A 26,343-nucleotide genomic window follows, 5' to 3' on the forward strand; every position below is an offset into this window, starting at 1 on the left:
ATTTTATCTGGTGACCCTGCTCTAGGGCCTCAAAGGGAGCAGGTAGCCAGTTAGTAAGAAGTGTGGGTGGCACGGGGGAGAGAGGGGAATAGGGAGATGAGTGACCAGCTCTGTAAAGTCCTAAGGCTTCAGATAAGTGTAGAATGCGCAGTTACCGGCTTATCTGTGGGTTCTCTTCTCCAGTGCCATTAATGAGCTAGCTCCCCCATGCTTCACCAGAGGACTCATTCATGCCACAGGTCACATCAAAGAGACACTATCTCTCCTCCAAGCACCAGTCCTTCCTCTCCTGCCTCCCCCGACCTGCCGCCCCCTCAGGGCCGGATGCCCTGGTGTGTGCATGAGATTGTCCATTACCAAGGATCTCGCGTAGATTTGCTCATGTAAACCTCATGACAACCCTCCTGTGTGGGTACTATTCAAATCTTCATTCCACAGATGGGGAAACAGAACCTAGAGAAGTTAAGACCTGTTTCCAGAGTTACACAGTGTGACAGAGCCACAGTGCGTCCCCAGTGCCTAAGCTCTAAGCCACTCTCTCACACAGCCGCTCAGAAAGGCCAGTTGTGAGGGCACCAGGACCAGAGACAGAGTTAGCAATGCCATTCGTCCTTCCTCTGTAGGAGCCGCCATATTAAAATCAGCAACCCCGATGAGTAAGAAAGGCTTTCCAACGTGAACACCACTGAAAGTCATCATGTCATGAGTTCTGTAAAATGGGTTCACAAAGATGCTATGCTTGGCTCAAAGGTTAAATTCCAAAGAACCATCCCAACCCCTTTCCAAACTGCATCTACAGGGTGGCGATGACCCATGTAGACAGGCCTGGCCATGCTCATGGCGAGAGCCAGCACATCGCACAAGATGCTCCATGCTGTGTGTCCCAACACACAGGAAATAAGCCCTCCAGGCAAGGAAGAAGTGGGGGGAGCAGCATTCCTTTCTCGTGAGGTTCTGTAACTAAGGAGGGGGGGAGGGACCAGAACAGAAGGGGGGGAAGAAAAGCTCTGATTTGAGAGTTTCCGCTGGCTCACAGACCCTCTCTGGCTCATCAATGAGTCCTTTCAGGGTTTCCTTTCCCCAACTAACTTATCATTTCCTGTCCAGCACACTACACCCATTGATGGGGTATCAGCAAATCCCACCAGCTTATACCAGAAGGACCCAAGGAGATTGGACAGGAATGGGGGAGGTGAGGAGAGGAAGAGGCAGGAAGGTAAGGAGTGGCTTTCCATCCCACATTGTTGGATTAAGACAGGATTTACTGGAATACAGGAAGCTGGCTCATCTTTGGCTCATCTCATAAATAGAGTGATAAGGACAATGGGATAAAGTCAGGTACTTAGGGGCAACATGCAGGCCTGGTCTCTCCAAGATGACTCACCACCAAAAGCCTGCAAATGAAGGACTGGACCTTGGTTGTGAGGGCCAGGAGCGCATGTCTCTTCTTTGTATTTTTATTGGCCAACACCAGGCTTATAGCCCTAAGGAAGAATCTAGAACTTCTGTTTCCCCTTCCTGATATAGGAAGGGTTTCTGTCCAACTCATGGTGATTCTGCCTTCTCTGGTGCCTGACTCGGATAAAGAGGCCTAGGCCCCCTGCTGGTCATGTCTGTGACCCTCTACCCGGGGCCACACTAATTGGTCCAGAGAGGGCACCTGACCCAAATCAGGCCAATCCGAGTCTTCCCTGGGATTTTTCAACTTGAAACTAGGAGAGTCAATCGATCTCTCTGGTGTTGGGAGCCAACAGATATGAAATTTGGGAGCTGTTGACAGCCACGCTCCTCGGGAATTTGAGGACAGTGCCCAGAGAGAAGCAGAAAGCAGACGCAGAGAGAGAGCAGTTGTGGTTTCTGATGTTCCTGGAGCCCACTGTTTCACTCTCCTTTTCACCCTCTGGTCAACTGCATATCTTCCCTGGTATCTCCATCCAACCAAGTCTCCTATTTGTCTGAGCCAGTAGGAGTGTAAAACCATCCCTTGTACCCAGAAAGGTCTAACCGAGTTAGCTGGAGTCAAGGGAGGTGTCTGCAGGAGGAGCTGTGTGAACATGCCTGTGTATATTAGAGAGTCACACACACCATGCGCGCGTACAAACAGGGCGGTGAGAGCCTTATTCAGCGAGACAGACGCAGTGGTATGCCCCGTTTGTGTCTGTAGTTCAAGAAACTGCTTATTTTCTGTTTCTGTCTCCCCGGTGTGTTTGCTTTTCTTTGTCTGCAATGACGTAGTGGCTTGTGTCTCACCCTGGATGTTTACAGATACATGTCTGCTCATGCACACAGCACCCACGGCCATCCTCCTGCCTCTCCACCCTGGTTTCCTACCCCTCAGGCAAAGGACGGTGACAAAGCTCGGACTGTTAAGACCATCAGAGGTAAGCCAACAAAGCCCGGTGTCTGCATGCGATATTCAAGACCCAGCTAGCCAGGCGAGGTTTCCTCATTTGTCCCTCTGCTCTGACCGAGATGTAGACCCCAAGTGCTCTGACAAGGGTTCTCCAGATGAATGAGGACACGAGAGCGGCCAGCCCACCAGAGACTCGGGCCACTGCAGGTGAAACTGGGTACCATCTGAACTCAGACCAACTTACCTGCAGGTCAAAGAACTTGCTGTACCTCCGGTAGATGGTCTGGGATGTGGAGTCGGACCAGGTCACATTGATGATGTACACCTGTGGAGAAAAAGTGAGAGCAAATGAGTGGGTGACGAAGGTCGAGCTTCAAGCTGTACCAGACACCATTTACCATGACTGGGGGTGCCCTGTGGCCAGAACCATTCCTACCTCTGTCCCCAGGACCCAGCACAGTGTGTCAGGTACCACCCAGATGCTACACACATTTATTTAAATACACATACACATCTAGAAGGATATTCAATAAATTGCTAAGGATGATTATCTTAGATTAGGATTACAAGTGGTTTTCATTTATATGTATTTTATACAACAAACATACATTGGGGTTGTCAAAAATTTCCACTGGCTCTCAAACTTTACAGTGAATGAGATTCTACAGGAGGTCTTCCCAAGTTGCAGATGCTGGGGCCCCACTCTCCGAAATTCTGCAGAAGTAGATCTGGGGTTTCAGGGCTCAAGCATCTACATTTTATTTATTTATTTTTTTAAAAAAGATTTTATTTATTTATTTGACAGAGAGAGAGGGAACACAAGCAGGGGGAGGGGGAGAGGGAGAAGCAGGCTTTCCGCCGAGCAGGGAGACTGATGTGGGGCTCGATCCCAGGACCCTATGATCATGCCCTGAGCCAAAGGCAGACGCTTAATGACTGAGCCACCCAGGTGCCCCTACATTTTATTTTTATTTTGTTTTTTAAAGGCTTTATTTTTTTAAAAAGATTTTATTTATTTGAGAGAGAGAGAGAGCATGAGCAGGGGAGAGGGGCAGAGGTACAAGCAGACTCCTCACTGAGCAGGGAGCCCAACGCAGGGCCCAATCCCAGGACCCCGAGATCATGACCTGAGCTGAAGGCAGATGCTTAACTGACTGGGCTTTATTTTTATACAGCAGTTTTAGGTTCACAGCAAAATTGAGCAGAAAGTACAGAGAGTTCCCATACACCCCCTGCCCTCTCCCACCACCTGTTAAAATTGGGCATCTATCCTTTTTAACAAACCACTTCTGCTGTAGTTGATCCTCAGAACCCACTCCGAAAAGCACTTCAGGTGACCATAAGCATTTCAGAGATGTGCAATTCATCCCAGTATCGCTACGTCTTAGCTCAGGGCCGGGCACAGAGTGGAGTGGGAATTCAGAGAGCGTTTTGCTGCAATGAACAATCAAATGGACCCTCTGGATGAGAGGCAGATTTGCAGGACAGAAGTGAGCACGTGTAAGATTTGTAAACTTGTCTGAAATGAAGGCATTTCCAGGACCCCATTCCCAATGTCACCCCACTTCCCGAGGCTCAGGCTCTCCAAGGCTGCTGCCTCAAGCCAATCTGGAAGGCTCCCTGGCCCGGGAGGTGGGCAGGCCTGCTGGCTGGAGAAGGAGAAGGTCCCTTGCCACACAATCTGGCCTACTGTCCCCACCATTGCTGTCCCTTTCACCTGAACAAACACCAAAGGCACACCCTCCTGGGGGAGGGCTCAGTGAGAGGGAGGGGTCCCCTCAACCCCCTCAGGGCTATTCTGCTGAACTTCCCCTCTGGTGCCTGCTGTGACCTCTCTGGGGTTAAGGGACAGCACTGAGACACAGTGAGACCCCTGCCTTGCTTCCTCCCTCCCAAGAGACCGAGTGGCTGTGCCCACAGCTGTGGTTCCCTTTGCCAGGGTGCCCATCAGAATCTCCTGGCCGGCTTCATAAATGCTCAGATTCCAGGCACTTGCCTAGTGATTCAGATTCAGTAGGTCTTGGGGGACTCCACCTGTGAGAAGAAAATGGCCAGCGAAGCCAGGGGTCTCAGCCACTGTGAGAAGGAAGGAATGTGAGCAAAGAGGAGGAACATTGAGATCCCTTGGCCTCAGGATAGCTGAACTCACCGGATGCCTGGAGCAGGGCTGTCTTAGTCTGTTCGAGCTGCTATGACAAAATACCATTGACTCGGTGGCTTTAACAGCAGACATTTATTTCTCACAGTTCTGGAGGCTGGAAGTCCAAGATCAAGGTTTCCAGTGAGACCCACTTCCTGACTTGCAGATGGTCGCCCTGTTGCTTTATCCTTATGTGGTGGAGAGAGGGGGCTCTAGTCTCTTCCTCGTCTTCTAAGGGCACTCATCCCACCACTCATGGCCTCATCTAAACCTAATCACCTCCCAAAGGCCCCGCCTCAAGGATTAGGGCTCCAACATACGAATTTGGGGGAACACAAATGTTCAGTCCACAGCAAGGGCTCTGCACCCAGGGATATGGGGCTTCATGTTTGGCTACTCAATTAACCTCTACGCAAATGAGCTCTGAATCCTCCGTCCCTTCTCCACCCCCCGCCCCCCGAGCCCCCTCAGAGAGGTCGCCTGGCTCAGGGCAGTGTTCTCTGTGACAGGAAACTGAGGAGAGGGCCATAAAGCAAAGCAGACAGCAAAGGTTGCCACCCTGACATGGGGTATTGATGACATGTTTTATGTGACCCTGATAAGAAAGAACATAAAGGGAAAGGCCATCCCTATCTTCACAAACCCAAAATAAACCATTGACTATGATTATAATAGATAGGGGTGTGCTTTGCTTTAGATCATATATAAACAAATACCTCATACAATTAACAGGAGGAACCATTCAGGTAATGGCCACTTCAGGCCAGCACAGCGTAAAGCACTCGTACGCATTAGCTCATTCAATCTATGACACTGCTATCTCCATTCTGTACAGGAGGAAGCCGAGGTTCAGAGAAGCTAAATAACGTGCCTGAGGTCACACAGCTAGTAAAATACAGAGCAAAGGACTTGAACCCAGGTCCAGCCGAGTCCAATCACCATGTTCTGAACCACACTGGACTACCTTCCTATATGTAAATTTAAGAGTATGGATATTTAAATTGAACTACTTAATCAGGGCTGAAAGACACCTTTCTTAATAAATCTCTGGGTGGCCTGAAAAGTCTCTGTGCCCCTTGCATAGGGGATGGACCTAGAGGAACATGGGGGCGTCATGTCAATTCTGAGAGCAAGAAGAGGCAGAACTCAGGGCCCAGACAGAAGTCAGTGGTCAGGAATGCTACAAAACCAGAGAAATGCAGAGGAAACCCTCACACACAACTGGCTTCACTGACCGTGCCCGGATACTCTGGGGTTTTCACCGGGGTTATAACCCATCCCATCCCCCCTGCTAACTCCTGGGTCCTGGGCCCCCAAATCCTGCCAGCTACATCTCCCCTCCCACCTGCACCTCCCCTTCCCGCAGGTCCGGGCAGGTAGCAGATGCTGTACATGGCCAGGTGCTGCCTTCCTGACCTCTGCCTGGGCAGACACACTATAAGGAGGCCCCAAGCGGCAGTGCCCTCCCAGGAGACAGCATGCAGGCCATTAGACAGCAGCCTTTCTCCCTGGCCAACCAAGCGGGGCCCGGAGGAAGGGCTTAACTGGGGCTTAACATGACCCATGCTCCATCCTCTTCAGTAATTAGGGGCTTCCCTTCACCTCCCAGGGAGAATTAATTATAGGCTCCCAGCCTCCGGCGGCTGGGAGGTCTCTCCATCTGCAGAGGAAACTCAGACCCAGGATGGTGATTTGCCAAGGAAGAGGCACACACTGTGGAGTCAGTCACACCTGGGTTTCCCTCTCAGGATCGTCCCTATTGGCTGTGAGACTTCAGTCCAGCCTCTCAGACCCTCAGGCTCCTCCTCTATTCAATAGGCACAAGATTGGGGGCTGGCGGGCCTGCCCCCTATGCTGGTTGCCATGGCAGGTGTGCTCACCCCATTAGAGCCAGAGCTGAGACAGGAGCCCAGACCTCCCAATTCCAGGCTAGGGCTAACCAGCACACACCAGAGAACCCCCCCACCCCGCCCCCTGCAAAAGTCCTTTCCCTTCACAGAGAACCATCTCTGTCTAACCCTTGACCTGAACCCACACTGAAGACAACCTCTGGAGAAAAGCCAGAGGGTAGGGTGGCAGAAGTTGCCCAGTGACCCTTGCGGGCCACAGCCACCAGGCTGCAACACGGCATGCTTCCCCTCAAGACTCATTTCTTTCCTTTTTGGGCAAAGGCTTGCACATGAAGTGAGCATGAAGTGACTCTGGTGCGGCAGTGTGGAAATGAATCCTCACGCCAGGTTCTCCCAAACCTTTAGGATTTACCAGAGGCCCCCCAGCCTCCCTCCTGGACAAACCGTCTAAATCCTGAGTTGAGGAAATGATCAGAGACCTCCCTGGAAACAGAAGCCCAGAGGTCCGAGGACGGTCTCCAGACCCCTTTCTTTCATCTGGGCAGCCTCTTTCAAGTGCTTGTCTGCTTTCCTCCAAACCTTGAATATCCTAGATTAGCGTTCCAGATGAGCAATGGATATGCAAAATTCCAGCCCAACCCACACAACCCCCCACCCACATTAGATTCTCAAGCCTCTCGGAGCTGGTCCTGCCAGCATTGGAAATGCTAGTGATAACCCCCCAAGAAAGAGCAGGTGGAGGGGAAGGGGGACGGGGCAGAGGTCATCTGAGAAAGCCAGCTCTGTTTCCGGGGCCTGCATCAGGGGCCCAGATAAATTCTCCTCTGGCTGCAGGAGCGGCCAAGATAACATTACCCCGCAGCTGGTTCTCAAGAAAGGTTTGCAATTAAAACATCCTGCTTCCACACACTTTACTTGGGGTTGTGTTTCCCGGGTGGAGTTTCCCTTACTCTGGATTTTAAAAACCCAGGGATTCTATTTCCCCCGTTTCTGGCCATTTTGGGCAGATGGCAGGCATCTAGGAGACCTCGCCGTTGACCAGAAACTGTGTCCAGTTTCTCATGGGGAGGCAACTCCAGAGTCTCATGTCCACCTGCCCTGCTTATCCTCTACAGAGGGGTCTCCACCACAGACACAACTGTGGAGACTCTCAGCAGACATCCAGCACGATGCTTTGGTCCGACCAGCCCACCCACTCAGGACCACCTTCCATCCGCTCAGCTCATCAGGCCCAGAAATGTCTGAAGCTTCCAATACTTCCAAGTCTTGCTCTTTTCAACCAGAAAACAGCCATAATGCAAATCAGACCCACGGCTTAACTCCAGAGCACTGAGAATGAAGCCCAGCCCAGTTCCTGTGGAGGGACCTTCATGATCGGACTTGGGCCGCAACCAAAGAATGACCCAAAGATATGGCCCAACCATTCTTAGGAGGCCTAGGACCTGCCCCATGTTTAATTAGAAAGGGCCAGTAAATACCTATTGCTCCCTGTGCTGACAAAAAGTAACATTAGAGGCAAGGAGTTAGGAACTGTGGAAGAAACCGTATATCCTCATGGCACTGTGGTTCCGTTTACTAAGGAAGGTCTTATTTTCTCTGGACCCCTGCCAGCTACCCCTGGCCCCAGGCCAAATGGGAACTCCATGACAATCTTCCTTCACCCGCTCACACCATAGTCCATCAGGTGGCTAGGACTAGGGCCGTTACATACAATAGTACAAGTTGTTCACTGCCCAAAGACAGCCAAGGGGCAAGTAGGGGCTGAAATCTCACCTATACCCTGCACCTCAAACTGTGCACTTTGGGGGAAGCTGCAGGCACACAGAGAAAGGGGTGCCTTATTCTAATGCATGCACAGTGCTTCTGGTCAGGACACAGCACCCTGTTCTAGTGCCCCTGGTGGGGGGGGAGCTGTCACTGCTTTTTAGGGCCCTTGAGGTCACAATACCTCCTCAGGACCCAGCTCTTCAACTCCCCCAAATCTTCTAGATGGAGGGATGCTTAGCATTTGGGACCGAAGAAGTCTGAATGAACACAGCCAGTAAGGGGAGTTTACATCTGGGGACATGATCGTTGCTCTGGCTTCCGGTGGGAGCAGTTCATCATGCCAAGTTTTCCGTGAAGATGACACCAGCCCATCTAAGGTACCAATCAGTTCTAACCTTACATTCAAAGGGCCCCACGTACTATGTCCTACCCCAGGGAGGGGAGGAGTGGATCATAAGTTCCAAATCAGGCCAGACTGATCCTTGAGGTCCAAACTACCTGGCAAGGCAGAGGACCCAAGGCTGCTGCCCCCCCCATGCCAAGTGGCTACACCAAAGGCTGGGCCAGTGCCCCCTTTCCTCCCTGCTGGGCCCACCGAGTCCCACAGTAAGCAGTGAAGGCCATGGTGTCAAAGACTCATCTTGACTGCACCCAGAGAGAAAGCCCCAGAATCCAACATCTGGCCTGGGTCCACTAGCCTAGCAAGCTTGTGTCCATCTCTTGTGGTGCTCCTAGTCTGATTTCCACAATTAGCCAGTTATTGTATCTGCCTTAATTTGCTAATTGTTGGCTCAGAACAACCCAGCACTGGACACATGCTGTGTCCCTGCCGATTTAACACAACTGAGTATGTCCTTCCCAGCAGCAAGGGCAGCAAACGTCTCCCCCAGCCCCGCTAGTCCTCAGGGCACACTGAAATGATGACTGACTGGTGGGTCTACTGAGTGAAAATCCATGGGGTTTGAAGCACCAACGAGATCACAAACAGCAACACTTGGGGACCATCCCCCCCACCCCCAGAAGCAAATCCCCAATGGCCAAGGGTAGACTACAAATACATCTGGCTCAGTACAAGGGTCTTTGCGCCAACCTAAAACCCGGTCGGCAAGATCAAGTTTAATAGCCTGTGGCTACTTGGCTAAAGTTTCTGCTCACTCTCAGGGTACGACCCTATTAAAATTCCAACCCCTCCTCTAGAGTGGGTGCTTTCTCATGGGGTGGGGAGGATGGTGATGCTGCAGATTTGGGGAAGAAGCACCACCTAGAAGCTTGGACGTGGAGGGTGCGCCCCACCCCAGCATGCCCACGGACAGACTGACCACAGGGTTGATGACCAGGTGTTGGAACCTTTCCCGTGCTCAAACCACCCTCCTCCAGGCTCGCTCTGGACCTCATGTCTATGCACCAGTCACAGTAAATGCAGCTGATGCGACCCCAGGAGGCTCTGGGAGGGAAGGGGCGCATGCTGGCAGAATGTTCCTCCCAGAACTACCTGTCCACCAGTCACCAAAACACAGCGGCCGCCACTGCAGGCCTGCACCAGATGGCCCTCTTCTGGGATAAAGGGCTTTTTAAAGGGATTTGGAGAGGGGACAGTCAGTGGGCTCCTGTACCTTACCAGAGGGTTTAGTGGGTATCCATCACATCCACTGCGGGTACCTGCTACTGTTTGCATGGGTCACGGGCCTTGACTGTTGATTTAACTTGAAAGGCAGTGGGTAGGCAAGAGGGTCTGGAAAAAGCCTCCAATAATATTTTGTATCTTCGCTTACTGGTGGGGATAACAGTAGTTACCTCACTTTCGGGTTGTTGTGAGGATTCCGTGAGCTAACCTGTACCTCCCCATTAGCATGGAAGCTCCCTGAAGGCAGATTATGGCATCCTAACGCTCATCCTAACCTTACCCCTAAGAGGTGCTCACCTAATATCCCTTAAGTAAGTGAAGGAACAAAACAACTGACAAACGTTGAGTGAGTGCTTACCTAGTACCTGGTTTTGTGCCAAGCTAACAACGAGGCAAAGTCCCCCGACCTCCAAGCTCTTACAGCTCAGCCAGACAAATCAAAGTAGGGAAACAGTGCAAGATGGAGTCATGGGGTGCCAAGAAGTGAGGCTCAGAAAGGACCAAAGGCAGTGTGGGCACTGTGGAGGGGGAAGACAGCTTTGAAAGCATTTGACGGGTTTAAATTTTAGCTCTAACATTTCTCTGCTGTGTGGGCTTGGGCAAGTGTCTTAGCTTCTCTGAGTCAGGGTTTCCCTAACTGCAGTGTGTGGTTTATAATGGGAGTGTCCCATTAAATGTGACGACGGACATGGGGTGCTCGGCACAGGACCTGGCACATGGCAAACACCCAACGAACGTTAGCTATTTAGATGTCCAGGAAGAGAGAGGGCGTGAACCATCTTCTTTCCCTTTGCCATGAGACATGGAGCATGACACCAGGAACTGGAGCAGGAGGGGAGTGGGAAGTGGGAAACAGGGACACAGATGGACGAGGACGAAGCCACGCGTGCGCACACATGCACACGCGTGCAGGCACACCAGTAATGGAACCAGCGCTGGCCTGGGAGGGCAGAAGGGCAAACATTAACTGCTGCCTGGAGCTAGGAAAACAATGGCTGACCGCAGGAGCCCCCCACTGAAAGGATGGGCGAGCTGTGGCAGGCTCCTCTGGGTCGGAGGTTTTTTTCTCCTTTATTTCATGTTTCCTGGAAGGGGAAGTGAGTGTCTAACGTAGGAGCTCCCAGGATTTACAAACCCTCCATGGACCTTAAAAAAAGGTTCAGCTGTCAAAGCTCTGTGTATATAATCACCAGGACTAGGAGAGAAACAGCAAGAAGAGTCTGTTCTTAGAAATCTTTTTCTTAAATACACAAACTATAGGTTTCATCAGGAAGAACAATAACAGCCATGCCCACTGCACGGAGCACTTACTGCATTCCAGGCATTGCTAAGCACTTTATTCAGATCATCTCATTTAATCCTTGTTGTCAGCTCTGGTCCATAAACGAAGACATCTAGAGAGGTAACTGGTCTACCTAGGTCATACCGATGGCATGTCGCAGAGCTCGGCATCAAACGCGGCGTTAACTACATAGCCAGATCACCTCAGCCTCTTTAATAACTACACCAGACTGCCAGGAACAAGGCAGAGTCCCTGCCCCAAGGCTCTGCCCTCATGCTTCAATCTGCTGTTCTGTCGAGGGGTGGCTTCACGTGTGGGTGATCTATCAGTGAGTCCTGAGGTCCCCCATGTGGCAGGCGGGTAAGAAGGTCTGCATGGGGACCAGCACTATTTTACATGGTCTGAGTTCATCACATCAGCTCCATGAAAGGGTGTTACTCACTCTCAGCCCCACTCCCCATCCATAAAATAGCGGTGCTAATAACTGCCTCGCTGTGAGGATTAATGAGAACACAAGAACCACCACCAGCGCCTGGGACACTGTAACTGCTCAATAAATGTGACCTCCCTTTCCCATCCCCCCACCCCCACCCCCTACCACCTTCCAACTGCCTGGCATGGTCTTCGGCACTTAGAATTTGAGCCTCTTCCCTAGAAAGTTCTGGAGGCACCAATTAGCCCTGGGTCTTGAAAGGAACCCACTTTCATTTCTAGAGCTCTGGACGTGGTCCTCACTCCATGCTTTCCAGGGTCCCTGAGGGCGCATGGTTGAACCTTTGTACCTTTGTCCCTCCAACTGGGCCACCAGCCTCTGGTCCCAAGCTAGCTTATCAGAGCAGACAGGTCTGACCACCTTGCAGCAGCAGGTGCTCCAATGGAGAGGTAGCAATGGGCAGTGGACATCTTGGCTAATGCCCAGGACCCTGGGGAGTGTGGCAGTGTGCCTAAACTAGGCGAAGGAGGCTCACCCTATTATGAAAATCGAGAAAAACTCTAGATGCACATTGACATTCAGGAGCTAGAGTCCTGGAAACCTTAAACAAACGTATCCTCTCCTGAACCATAAAGAGGGTCGTGCTCCTGAGCTTCCATGGGCTTGGACACAGCCCAGTGGGTGTAGGAAAGGGTTGGCAATGAGGATTCTCACTCCACACACTCTCAAATCAATGACTGACCTGGGCCCGCTGACCTGGACACACACATCCTGTGAACGTGCCCCACTCCCTCGTCACACCCTAGAGAGCAAAGCAAAGGTTAACACACACAGCTTGGCTTCCTCTTCCTGGGAAACAGAGCAGCCGGGCAAGGCCAGAGGCCAGCAGTCTCCTCCACACACGGCACGCAGGGGAAATGACCCCAGTGTTTCCTCCCCACCATCTGACACACTCACACCTTCCTCTCTGCTGTGTTCAGCAAAGCTCAACTTTTGACACAGGGCAAATAGCTGTCATTAGGAATTTTGTTGCAAGGGACACACTGGACAATTGTTTTGGAAAGCATTTTGGCAATCTCTATCCCAAACTTACATTGCCTTTGGCTTAGCAATTTCACCTCTAAGAATTTATCCACACAAGTGTGGATATGTGTAGGTGTGCATATGTGTGTACGTGTTGTGTTTATGTATATAAAGATGTTTATGGCAGCCCTGTTTGTAAAAATAAGGAAAAAGTAAGGAATATTGAATGTCTAGGGATGTAAAAAACAGTCAAATAAATTATGATTCATACACCTGTTAAAGAGAAGGTGGCTCTTTCTGTGTCATTTTGGTAAAATGTTCACACTGAGAAAAGGAAAAAAAAAAAACAGATTATGAAACAGTACGTACACAATACGATTAGATGTATTTGGGGAGAGGTATATGTATGGCGTGTGTGTGTATGTGAATGTGCATGCACATTTGAAAAGTCTGGGAAAAAAATGCAACAAACTGATAAGTGGTTATTTGGGTTAGGAGAAGGAGAAACAGATTAATTTCACTTTACACTTTATACATTTCTATTTTATTTCTTTTGAACATGTATGGCTTTCATAATTTAAAGCAAAGTTTCCATCTTATAAAATAATTGTGTCCTCTTAGGTAGCTAATGTCAGCTCCTAAATATTCTGCTAAAATCCAACATTTGCTCATTCTTGGGGAGTTTTAGGGTATTTCAAGTTCAATCTTGAGCCCTTGAAACCAAGGTCTGCAACCCTGAGTACACATACAATCCCCTGGAGTGCTTTAAAAACACTGCCTTCCCGGGCCTCACCCCACACCCCCCCACACACACCATTTAAATCAGAATCTTGAAAGATGGGGTGGACATTGGTAGGTTGCAGAGCTCCCCAGGTGAGTCTACTGGTTGTTACAGATCGAGAACCACTAAGGTGAAACAACAATACTAAAAACAGTGCTGAACTAGCTGGAAAAAATACTCAGTAAACAGAAAGCAATGTGATAGTATAATTTGTACTATTAACAGTCACCTCTGCCTTCAAGAGGACTAGTGAGAGAGCCTGTATTCGGTGATTTTTGGAAAGTTCTGCCTCCAGTTTTGGAATTCACCAGCTCGAATGGGGAAAAGAAAACAAGGGGCTCGTTTGTTCTGAGCTATGGCTGCGTTTCGCTTTCTTTGGCAGCCTGTGACCATCCTCACCTCCCGGAACCTACATCAGTGACTGAGGGGTCAGAGTCCAGCCCTTTTTGGCTCCAGGAGGAACAGCTGAAAGAATTAGAGGTGCTGAACCCAGAAAGGGCATTTAAGAGACACACGACAGCTGGTTTCATATATTTAAAGGACTACGAATATGGGAGGTTCAACTCCAGTTGTACCCAAAGGAAGGTGGTGGCCAATGAGCGCAAATTATAGGAAAGCAGGTCTTTGCCTAATGTCAGGAGGAACCTTCCAGCTGGAGTGGCCAAAGGACGGCAGGGGCTGTCTTGTGAAGTAATGGGATGGTCAGGGCAGGAGATGAGTGACCTCCTGTCCATGACGTTGCTGGAAAATCCCCTCCCACTCAGCCCTCCAACTCTCTGAGGCCAGAAACACAAAGTTTTAGCAAAATCCACTGGGAATGCAGCTCCTTTAACAAACAGTTTTCCACTCTCAACAAATCTAGCCTGAGCACCAGCTGAGGGCCAGGATCTGAACTAGGTGCTGGACAGATGGGCAGTGAGCCAGACGGCCTGTCCTCATGGAGTTTGCATGGGGAGCATCAGGCGCCCATATGATCATTTCTGACTGTCCAATAAAACCGAGTGCAGCAATAGAAACCGGTGGCAGGGGAGGTGGCTACTTTAGACACATGGTCAGGGAAGGCCTCTCTCAGGAGTGGATATTTGAGTTGAGACCTAAATGCGAAGAGCAAAGCACCACTCACCCACTGGGGAGGTGGGTGGGATCTCAGTCTGACTCAATCCAAAATTGGAAGGGAACCCACCCTCACATCGTCTACAAAAGTTAACTCAAAACGAATCAAATACTTCCATGTGAGCAATAAAACTATAAAGGTCTTAGAAGAAAATATAGGTGCAAATCCTCATGACCTTGGACTAGTCAATGGTTTCTAGCATATGACACCAAAAACAGCAATCAAATAAACTGGACTTCATCAGGATCGAAAACTTTTGTGCTTCAAAGGACACAGGCAAGAAAGTGAAAAGACAATCAGAGAACAGGAGAAAATATTTGCAAATTATACCTCTGATAAGGGACTTGTTATCTAGAACACATAAAGAACTCTTACAACTCATAATAAGATAAATAACCCGATTTAGGGGCGCCTGGGAGGCGCAGTCGTTAAGCGTCTGCCTTTGGCTCAGGTCATGGTCCCAGGGTCCTGGGATCGAGCCCCACGTCGGGCTCCCGGCTCAGCGGGGAGCCTGCTTCTCCCTCTCCCACTCCCCCTGCTTGTGTTCCCTCTCTCGCTGTGTCTCTCTCCGTCAAATAAATAAATAAAATCTTAAAAAAGAAAGAAAAAAGATAAATAACCCAACTTAAAAATGGGCAAAGGATCTGAACAGACTTTTCTCCAAAGAAGGTACACAAAGGGCCAATAAGCGCAAGAAAAGATGCTCAACATCATTAGCCATCAGGAAAATGCAAATCAAAACCACACTGAAATACCAATTCACGTCTACTTAGGATGGCTATAATCAAACAGAGACTAGTAAGTGTTGGCAAGGATGTAGAGAAATTCTAACACACCACACACAGAGTCACCATATGACCCAGCGATTCAAGTCCAAGGTATCTGCCCAGGGGAAATGAAAACGCAGATCCACACAAAAACTTGTATGCAAATGTTCACGGTGGCACTGTACTATAAAATATTATATATAATAACCGAAAAGTGAAAACAACCTAATGTCTACCAACTGATGAATAGATAAATAAAATGGTGCGTTACAGGGCGCCTGGGTAGCTCAGTTGGCTGAGCATCCAACTCTTTTTTTTTTTTAAGATTTCATTTATTTTTTAGAGAGCGAGAGAGAAACAGCATGAGAGGGGCAAGGGTCAGAGGGAGAAGCAGGCTCCCCGCTGAGCCGGGAGCCCGATGTGGGACTCAATCCCAGGACCCTGGGGTCATGACCTGAGCCGAAGGCAGACGCTTAACCATCTGAGCCACCCAGGCGCCCCTGAGCATCCAACTCTTGATTTCACCTCAGGTCATGATCTTGGGGTTGTGAGAGCGAGCCCCACATCAGGCTCCATGCTCAGCGGGGAGTCTACTTGAGATTCTCTCGCTACCCCTCCTCCTGCTCACTCTCTCTCTAAAATAAATAAATAAATCTTTTTTTAAAAAAAGGACACATGTTACAGCCATATAATGGAACATTAGTCAGTTATAAAAAGGAATGAAGTACATGGATGAACATGGATGAACCTTGAAAACATTATTCTAAGTGAAAGAAGCAGACACAAACGGCCACATTTTATATGATCCCATTTTCACAAGATGCCCAGAAGAGGCAAATCTTGAGAGATGGCAATAGATTAGTGGTTGCCTAAGGCTGTGGGTGGTGGCATTAGGGGAAATAGGAAGTGACTACTGGGGTTACCCCAAAAAGGGATGATGAAAATGTTCTAAAGTTGACAGTGGTGATGATTGTACGTTATCTGTGAATATACTAAAAACCACTGAACTGTATGCTTTAAATTGGTTAATTGTACAGTATGTGAATTTTATCTCAATAAAGCTGTTTTAAAAAATACTAGAAAAGAAAAGATGTCACTCTCAGTTAAGGGGTTCTTGCCAGACGGGCTCCATTTCTCCATTCTCTCCACATGTCTAATTCCTTCAAGGCCCAATCAGGACCCACTGCCTCCTAGAAGCCTCCCTGGACTGCCTCAGCCCTGGCACTCCCTCTGCCCCTTCATCTGGTACACAGCAAGCCTGTGTAGGTAAGGATCGCGTCATGTCCATCAGTCTCACAGAATACCAGTCCTGGGCCTCTGATCCTCATGTTGCAGATCCCCAACACTGGCATAGTAGGTGTGCCTGGCTTAAAATGCACCTGGCTTCCCAGGCCAGGTAAGAAGAAACCAGGTTCTCTTTCACAGATGACTGGAAAAAACTGATGCCAGAAACATCCTGCTCTCCTTGCCTAGAGAGTTCGCTGGCCCCAGCAGAGCCTGGCGTACAGTAAAACTTTCCCAATCAAGCAGCAAAACTGGGAATACCATCAGCTCCTGTTTGGCTTCCAGGATAGAGAAACTGCATTTAAAAGCTGCTAACCCTGCACTGACGTTGGAAGTGTCCACAGGAGAGTAATTGCAGAACTCGTGAAATCTGCTCACCTTTTTTTTTTTTTTAAGATTTTATTTATTTGCGAGAGAGACAATGAGAGACAGAGAGCATGAGAGGGAGGAGGGTCAGAGGGAGAAGCAGACTCCCCGCTGAGCAGGGAGCCCGATGCGGGACTCGATCCTGGGACTCCAGGATCATGACCTGAGCCGAAGGCAGTCACTTAACCAACTGAGCCACCCAGGCGCCCCTCTGCTCATGTTCTTTAGCAACATATTTCTCTGTCTGTTCACGATCCTGACCCTGGAGTTTGGCCCAGCCTCCTTTCATCTGGTCCCACCCATCTCTTGCCCCATCTCAACCCAGGGTCTTTTCCCCCTCTCTCCAAACCCTTAGGGGCATATACAGCTCCAGCACCCACTTCAGCACCAAAGACCCAGATTGCCAATTTCACGTGTAGCCATTCCTCCAACCCATTCCCAGAACTATCCTCAACTGAATCATAAACCCCTTGCAAGCAAGTATTTTATCCTGACTTCCCTCACTTCCCCTACAATATCTAAGGATGCTGGGCACATGGTAGATCCTCAGTAAAGACTTGTCATTGTCGTCTGATAAAATTCAGTTCCATCAAGTAAAGAAGTATTGAGAGCTTACCATGTGCTGGGCTCTGCACTGGGCACTGGTGACCCAAAGTCAAATAAAGGACAGTCCTGGCCCCAGGGGAGCTCCTAGACTGGCGAGAAAGAGCAGCACTGGTGGATAATTTGCTATGGAAGCCAGCTTGAGAGATGTGCACAATCGTGGGGGAACCCGGAGGAGGGGCACCAAGCTGAGCCGGCTTCCTGGAGGAGGTGGTGCTGGAGGTGAGCTGAACGGTGAAAGATAAAGATAAGGAAGGTAACCTGGGTGACGAGGTGAGGGTGGCAGAGGCAGGAGGGTGGCAGAAGCAGAACAGGCTCAGACAAAGGCTGGCAGGGGCAGGGGGTGCCTGAGTTGGGTGGAGAGCCAGAAATAACTGAGGTGGCAGTGAGCACCAGGCAGTGAGCGCCAGGAGGTGAGTTGAGAGTCCCTGGCTCTGGGGCTTGAGGGAATGATGCAGGCAGGGGAGAGCAGGAAGGGAGGAAGGCAGAGATGCAGAGGTCAGAGTTGGAGTGTTTCTCAGGTGGGCAACCTGGAGTGGTTTGGGATTGGAGAAGGAGGAAAGAAGGGGCGTGGGGGAGATCTAAGGTCCGAAAGAGGAAGAGATGAGGATGAAGGAGCCTGGAAGGAGCGGAGGGGGCCCTTGGGGAGGAAAGACACAAAGGTTAGGTCAGGCTGGTCATGAGAGAATGAGGGTACGGAAATGCATGGGGTCTGGTAAGAGGGGAGGGGACACTTGGAGACTGGGAAATCTCCAGACATCCCCAGGAGACCCGGGACGGAGCATAGTCAGGATGCAGTGGAATGACTAGAACAGATCTCAGGGCTGGGAGTGGGGGGACTCCAGGTCCTGGCAGGGCATGGGGTGCTTTGCTGCTCACTGTTGGGCAGTGCAAAGAGTGGCTGACACCTAGGGACATTCGGTACAGATGAGGTGTAAGCAACTTCTGGCAAAGGAGAGGGACCAAGCACTAGAAGTCTGAGGCTTTGTTTTATGCTCAATTCACTCCCCGGGTCCAGCTCGGAGAGCAAACCTTATAAACCTCCCCTCCCAGCCCAAACTTGGCTCAGAATCCAGAGCCATCTGAAATGAGGGAAGGGTGGTACCAGGTCACGTCTTCTGGATCCCCAACCCACTTCTCCCTGCCCTTTCCTGCTGCGAGGCCAGAGGAGACCCTCTTCTCTGCCACAGCCAAGTCCAGAATGTCATTTGCTCCCGGGTCCCCTCAGGAAGGAGGAGGAGGGACTTGCCAAGCTGCCTGGAAAGGAGCCCCACACAGCGCCCAGGGAAGCCTGCCAGAGGCTGCATCTGGCGCAGCTTCCCGCGCTGACTCCCCATCTGGCCCGGGCTTGGAGGTGAGACGAGAAACACACAGCCGGCCTCCTCCCCCAGTGCCCCCCAAAGTCACGTCATCCAGGCATTCCCTGGGGGGAGGGCGGCCCCCTCCCTCTGACCTCAGCCTGTTTCACTTGGCCAGAGCCCACCTCCAGGGAGCAGGCCCCCTCCCCGCATCTTCACTCACACCCAGGCCCATGCAGGGAAAGGCGTGAGCTATAGAGTCCAGCCCTCCCAGGCCGCACACCAGAGCCCCAAATCGGGGCCCGTCCCTCTGAGCCCTGTCTTCTGAGATGCCAGCTGGGCTGCAGAGGGGGGCTGGGGGTTGGGGTGCTCAGCCAGACATGGCAGCCCCCAGCTTCCACCCTATGTGTGGACTCGCCCTCTGGCTTCAACCAAGGAGTCAGGGCTGGGGAGGAGAGACATGGAAGCCCTGTGTGGTGTCCAACAGCTGCTGGTATGAAATGCTAGCTTTGCCTCTTATTTGGTCTAAGATTTTGCACAAATCATCTAATTTCTCTGAGCCTCCATTTCCTCGCGTATAAATGGAGGAAACTGCTTTGGACAGTCTGAGTGAGGATTAAATGGGGAAATGCATGCAAAGTGCTTAGCACACGCCTGGCCTGCAGCAAATACCCTCCTGTTCCTGGCTTCCCCTGGGGGCGGGGCCAGAGGAGACAGCCCTGCCCCCACCACGGCCATCGGCAATTCCACGTACCAGTGGTAAATCTACGATTCTACTGTTGATTTCTTTTTTCTTTTTTTTTCTTTTTTTTTTTTTTTAAGATTTTATTTATTTATTCATGAGAGACAGAGAGAGAGAGGCAGAGGGAGAAGCAGGCTCCCAAGGAGCAGAGAGCCCGATGCGGGACTCGATCCCAGGACCCTGGGATCATGACCTGAGCTGAAGGCAGACGCTTAACCATCTGAGCCACCCAGGCGCCCCTCTACTGTTGATTTCATCCTTCTTTTTTATTTTTACACTTATCTATTCCGGGAAGTAGACAACTGAACTTTTCTGTTTATTATATCTACTACACACAAAAGCAACTTGGGTGAATTTGTTATTTCGAATATCCTCTCTAATGGGGTGCTGCCCACGTGGATGTAACCCCCAGCGGCCCAAGCTCCCCACAGAAATTCTGGAGCTCTCATACATCCACAAGAACACATGGGTTCTTGCCTGGCGTCCTGCCATGCACCCCCCTCCCCTAAATACAGAAGTAGTGGGTCCAGCAGCAAGCCCCCTGCCCAGCCATCTGATCACATGCTCTCTGCCCTGATGCAGTGCCCAGCATTGGGGTGGAGGTGAGAGCCAAACTGTCACACCTGTTAACAGTGAGAACCCCAGGAAGCCCAGGGCAGCCCCTCAGGGTGGGGGCAAAGAGGCTCACTTCCAACTCACAACCCCAGATCTAAATGTCTCCAAGCCCCCTTAGAGACCATTCCACCACCTTCGGGTACAACCCTCTAAATCCAGAGTAATGAGTTGAGCCACCTGACAGAAAAATTTTAAATGGGCCAAGAATGTAAATAGGCATTTACCAAAAAAGAAATCCATATGGCCAACCCATCCATGAAAAGAGACTCAACCTCATGTGTCAATGAAAAAAAGAAATCAGAGCTACAAGACATTATTTTTCTTTCACTGACTGGCAAAACATTCACGTTTGGTAAGTCCCGGGGCTGGTGAAGGTATGAGGAAACAGATATGTCTCCTACGCTGTAGGAGGGATGTGAATTCTTTCAGGAGGGCCCTTTGCCAACGTACATTAAAATGAGAAATGCAAACTCTTTGTCCCACCAATTCCTCTGCTAGAAATTTATCCTGGGGATAAACTCACAAAAGTGTGTTGAGCTGTATGTTCAGGGACATTGTTGGCAGTATCCATCAAGTTGTTCCAGGATATCCTCGGAATTAAATTCTTTGCAACTGCCCCAAGAGCGAGATCGTCCAGGTTTGCCCACAGGAACGTTAGGCAGAGGGAGAAGGGAGAAGAACAAGGTCCAGGAGAATCAATCCTTTTCGCATAAATACTCTTAATGCAGAGCTGGCTCTGTCTAAGAAGGGGCCATTCCTTACCCTGGTCTTTATCCACCTGGCTTTAACCCTTCCCTTAAAGGGCTGGGATCTGGTGCTGGTGGGCCAAGCCACAGAGTTCCGCAAGGTTCATGTCACCTGAGGAAGGGACGGAAGCCATCCTAGCAAGTTCCAAGCAGGCTTCATGCTGGAGGCAGCCACACATATATGAGCTCTGGGCACGCGCAGTGTCTCCATTTAATAGAAGAGGACGCTGAGGGCCTGAGAGGCTACGTGGCTCGCCCAAGGTCACACAGCCAGGATGTAGTAGGCTTGGATTCCAACCCCTGTGTTCTTTCCAGCTTATGGCATAGCCTCAGGCCTTACATTATGCCTCACTGACTCCTGGAAAGCTGAGGGAGTCCGGGGAGCCCAGGGAAAGGGAGGCAGGGAGGAGCCTGCAGAGGATGCTGAGCTGAGGGAAGGAGGGCGAGCGGGTAGGGGGGCAGGCCTCAGCTGGACCAGCCCAGCCAGGCCAGTCAGCTCGCCAAGGCCTCACTCACTACTGCAGTGATGAGAAAAGACACATCAGCACCCACACCCCGACGTCCCCACCCTAGATCACTCCGGCCTGCCTTCCTCAGCCAGCTGGTGGCCACTCCCCAGCCCCTAGGAAGAAACGCAGAGGCTTGCCCGGCTATTTTGAAAGCTTGAAACCTTGTAGAATGTGCCCAATACGGCACTCTCCGGGACAACCTCTCACCTGTGGACCCTCCAGGACCACATGCCCTCCTCCCTCTGCAGAAACGTGCAGAGGATGGAGGAAACGTCCACTGAGGCCCGAGGGTAGAGAGGGCAAGGATGGAGTCTGGTTCTGTCAGTGGCTTTGGCCAACTTCTCTTACCCTTCAGGCCTCAATTTCCTTGTCTTTTTTTTTTTTTTTAAGATTTCATTTATTTATTTGACAGAGTAAGACACAGCGAGAGAGGGAACACAAGCAGGGGGAGTGGGGGAGGGAGAAGCAGGCTCCCCGTGGAGCAGGGAGCCTGATGTGGGGCTCGATCCCAGGACTCTGGGATCATGACCTGAGCCGAAGGCAGACGCTTAACCGACTGAGCCACCCAGGCGCCCCCTCAGTTTCCTTGTCTTTAAAATGGGAAGTGCTCTCTCTCCTTCCTCCCTGTGTCCCCTGTAAATGTGGGCAGGATGGCATCACAATCCCAAGTCACAGACAAACAGTTTTGGTCAGAGACAGAGAACAAAGCCCTGTGGCCCACCCCTAGAGACTTTCCTTCAGGTCAACGCTGACACATAGTTTACTTCTGTATGAAATAGAGAACAGGAGTGCTCCTGGGGAAATCACAGTTGTATATAACAAATTGTTTTATTTTTCAAACCATAAGAGGAGCTCTCCATACAAAAGAATTGCCAGCAAGTTTTTGTCACAAAACAAGAAACCTCTTGTAAATGAAATAAATCATAAATTGACCTGTTTTGCACACCTAGAGTTTCATGAAATCTAGCTAATAAAGAGGCCTACATTTGCTCAGGCCTCACCCCGCACTGGACTCCTGACTGAGCATTTCAAGTATAAAGGCACATCCCTGATATTGTCACTCCCACTTTGCAAGCAAGGGCACCTGGGGTCTGAGTGGTCACATGACTTGCCTAAGGTCACATGGATGGAAACCCAGATGCACTGCCAGGTCTGTCGGACTCCAAAACTTCTGTTCTTTCTACCGAGTAAGGCTACCTCTCAGGTTTTCTTAAAGGCTCCACTTGGTGATGTACTTTCTGGAGACCGAGCCCAGAGCCCAATCCCAGGCCCTCAATGTGCTCCCCAACTCCTTCCTGCAATGAGACAGCCTCAGACCTATGGGAACATAGTTGGCATTGAGAAATAGAGAAGAGCCCAGGATTTTGGTGGAATTGGCCCCCAATGCTAGGAGCTTTTCCCCGTGGTGAGCACAATTCCTTCTGGTGCCCCCCACTACACACTTCAGAACCCAGGTCCACTTCTGTTCAGGGTCTACCGACAAAGCAGGCCCTGCCCTAAGCTCAGGAGAAAGGGGCGTTCCTGGGCCTCACCCTAACTACCTATAAAATGGGTATCACAATAACAATGGGGACCTGCCTGCACGGGGATGTGAAGACCCTGAAACACCTCACTCCCTCCCACCACTGAGCCTTTGCCAAATGTTCCTCCTTCTGCCCAGAAAGCCCTTCTCGTTCCTTCCAAATTTGCAGAGCTGCCTCCTGTTCGTACTTCAGAGCATCCTGTTCCTTTCCAGTCGGTTCCTGATCTCAGACGATAACTGCATGTCACCCTCGTTAATGCCGGTCGTCCCAGCCAGTCTGTGAGCGCCTCCTCTCCTGGTATGTAATTGTTTTGATCCACTCAGGAATCTGCTGCCCCTGACTTGGGGCCGGACACACAGTGGGCCCTTAATAAATGTTTGTTGGATGAATGAAAGAAGATCACATGAGAAAGTGGACATCGGCAGGCTTTTCACAAAGCCAGCTTGGCTGAGCCAGTGCAGGGGGCTTATAGGGGCAGCCTTAGGTAACTAGGAGATGCTGCTCGGAGGAGCCTGGGGGGCCAACAAAATGGGAACGTTTCAGACTGGGCAAGAGGCAGGGAGAAACAGAGGGCGCGGAAGTGACCAAGGGATGAATCTGGTTCCTTCCAAACAAGGATATCCGGGGTTAATATGTCATCCTGACAGGTCCACACCCATTGCAGATGACCACATCTAATGAATTACCCAGGGAGCTCGGGGTGGAGGAGGGGCAGGAGGGGGGGTGTCGCCACCCTAGGACCAAGGAAACTTGGCCCTCAGCAGCCATTGTATGTCATCAGCTATAATACGGAAGTGATGGATTTGGGATGGTGGCAAATAAAGCCTGGGCCACTCGCTCACTCGTGGGGAGGGCTGGTGGCATGCCTGCAGTTCCTCAGGACCTCCTCGTCTTCTGCTTCCCCCAGCCCAGAATGCTCCCTCCTTCCTATCTCCCTTCTCACTTCTTACCCCACTTCAAGGCCTTTCCTCCTTGACCACTCCACTAAAACGGAGCCTCTATCATGGTATTGGGCCAAGAGAATGTGCTCTGCAATTAGACATGCGAATTCAAGTCCAGCTCCACCACCTGTATGTAAGTTGTGTGGTGCTGGGCAAGCAACATAACCTCTCTGAGCCTCAGTCCTGTTTGTAAAATGAACTTCACAGGGTTGCTGTGAAAAATTAAAAGAAGTCATGGATACAAAGCCCATAGCAGAGCCTGGCACAGGGCATGCTCAGGGCATCACCAGCTCCTTCTAGCCCCACCTAGAACCAGCATGGACTTTCTGGTACTCATTTCTGCAGGGCCTGAGAATTATCTCCCCACACGAGGAAGTGTTCTCTTTGCTCCTAAACTGTGAAGTTTTTGAGGGCAGAGCTGTGTCCCGGCCTCCTCTGCATGGCCTCAGAGAGAGAGGGCAGTGCCGAAAAGCATGGGCCTCCATTTGAATTCCAGACCCGTCACCACCTGTCCATGTGACCATGGGCAAATCGGCGCCTCTGCTTCCTCATCTGTAAAATGCCGATAATAAGAGTTATCCTGCCTTGTAGAGGGTTGGTGTGAGCTTTAAATGAAGGCCTGTGTGTACAGAGTTTTGCACAGTTCCTGGCAGAGAATTCAGTGAATGCTAGTGACCATGGTCACCACCTCAGCAGGGCCCGGCAGAGGGCACAAGGGCCCTGGCACATCTTCGGGGGGTGAGGGAAGGCAGTCTTCCAAACAAGATGCTGTGGTCTGCTGTTTCTCCATTTTGAGCAGAGCCGGGCAGCCGACGGAGGCAGTCAGCGCCCCCGCGGGGAGGGAAGGCTCGTGCTAGGGACACAGAGCCTGCAAGGCAGGAAGAGTGCCAGGTGTCCAGTCAGCTGAAGGAACCAGAGGCCACTCTCCATACCTGGGAGTTCTTCCTGATGAGTCATGGACGACATTCTCAGGTGTAAGAACAACATTCTCACGTTGCCAGTCGGGGAGCGATTCTACTGCCACTCCTCAAATGAGCTTCCCCCAGCCCGCTCATTAACATGGGCAAGCCAGCCGCTCAGAACTTGGTCAGCTCTGAAGCATCGCCTTCCCTGGGGGCGGCCCTGAGATAACCCAGCCTAACATCTTAATAAAAGCAAGATGATTCCCGGTCTCCTTCCAATTAAAGTCAGGCCGCCTGGCCTTGCCGCTTTCTCAGCTTCCAAGCTCGACCTGGTGAAGAGAGGTGGGCTGGAGAAGCCAGAACGAATCTCATCACTCAGCTATTCCGCATCAGGGGCAGCTGGGGGGGGGGGGGTGCCTCCCAGGCTGAGACGCTGCCCAGAGCCCAAGGGGCCGTTCACTGCGAGTGTCTATCTTCATTTTTAAGATTTTTATTTATTTATTTATTTGCGAGAGAGAGAATGAGAAACAGAGAGCATGAGAGGGAGGAGGGTCAGAGGGCGAAGCAGACTCCCTGCTGAGCAGGGAGCCTGATGTGGGACTCGATCCCGGGACTCCAGGATCATGACCTGAGCCGAAGGCAGTCGCCCAACCAACTGAGCCACCCAGGCGCCCCAACGAGTGTCTATCTTCATTGAAGACTGAGGATGAGGAGTCTCTTCCTGCAAATCTGCCTGTCAGGTCTTGTGAGAACAAAGAGGGTTTCTGTCCTGCCCTTGCTGGCCCGCCTCCTACCTTACCCCCCGTGGGTGCCACAGTTGGGCCATTGCTTGGGGGAGCCATGATCCATACATGGGTGCATGAATCGAGTCCCCAGGTGAAAGGCGCTGCAGCCGCATATGGAATACACACTCTCTCTCTCTTTCTTCCGTGTGCACTCACCCCCTGCAGCTCATGCTGTCTAGATCGTTCTTCCTCCTTTTGAAGTCTCCACCGCATCTTGTGCCCACTGAGTGGGAAGTTCCATGCAGCCGGGTTCTTATTTTCTTAACACAGTGGAAATATTTGGCCTTTTCCATAATATTTAGCTCTCCTGATACAATACATAGACAGTACTTTTTTTTTTATGTTGTGTTTCCAAGGGACTGTTTATTTAATGGTGATCTGTAGGATACCACACACGGCTATGGAAGGCAAGCCCTGCAGGCGGGGGTAGGGGGAGAGCAGAGGAATCATCTAGAATGTTGTGCTCCCAACCCACTTCTGGGACACATACAGGCATCCAGGCTTCTCTAAAGAGCATAATTTATTATGCCTCTTTTAAGTTAAAGAGGCTCTCCGAGTCACTCCCCTAAGAACCCCCATCTCAAAAAGCAATAAAGGAGAGTAAAATGAACACATGTGAGGGTAAGAAGGTAATGTCACTTTTAAAAGGAAGGATTGTTTGTTTTTTTTTTAATAGGTCTGGTTCTAGCCTTTGAAGATGATGGATTAAGATGTAATCCTATGTCAACCACCCAACAAGTATTTACTGAGCACCTACCTGCTAAGCACAAAGCTCTGTTGAGGAAGGCAGGGGAGGCCGAGGAGAGGGGCCAGGCTCCATCAAGAAGGAAGGAGAGGGGGCACCTGGGTGGCTCAGTCGTTAAGCATCTGCCTTCGGCTCAGGTCATGATCCCAG

At 50.7% G+C, this 26,343-nt stretch overlaps 1 protein-coding gene across 1 annotated transcript in view; it reads right to left on the minus strand.

Annotated features, from left to right (window-relative positions):
• SH3PXD2A (SH3 and PX domains 2A) overlaps nt 1-26,343 on the minus strand; it is a 235,373-nt gene that overhangs the window by 179,475 nt on the left and 29,555 nt on the right. The window contains 1 exon segment of the mRNA XM_035028500.1: nt 2,598-2,678. Within this exon segment, the coding sequence (XP_034884391.1) occupies nt 2,598-2,678 (81 nt within the window).

This window comes from Mirounga leonina, unplaced genomic scaffold (genome assembly GCF_011800145.1).
Source record: "Mirounga leonina isolate KUSES-001 unplaced genomic scaffold, KU_Mleo_1.0 Mir_114, whole genome shotgun sequence".
NCBI lineage: Eukaryota > Metazoa > Chordata > Mammalia > Carnivora > Phocidae > Mirounga > Mirounga leonina.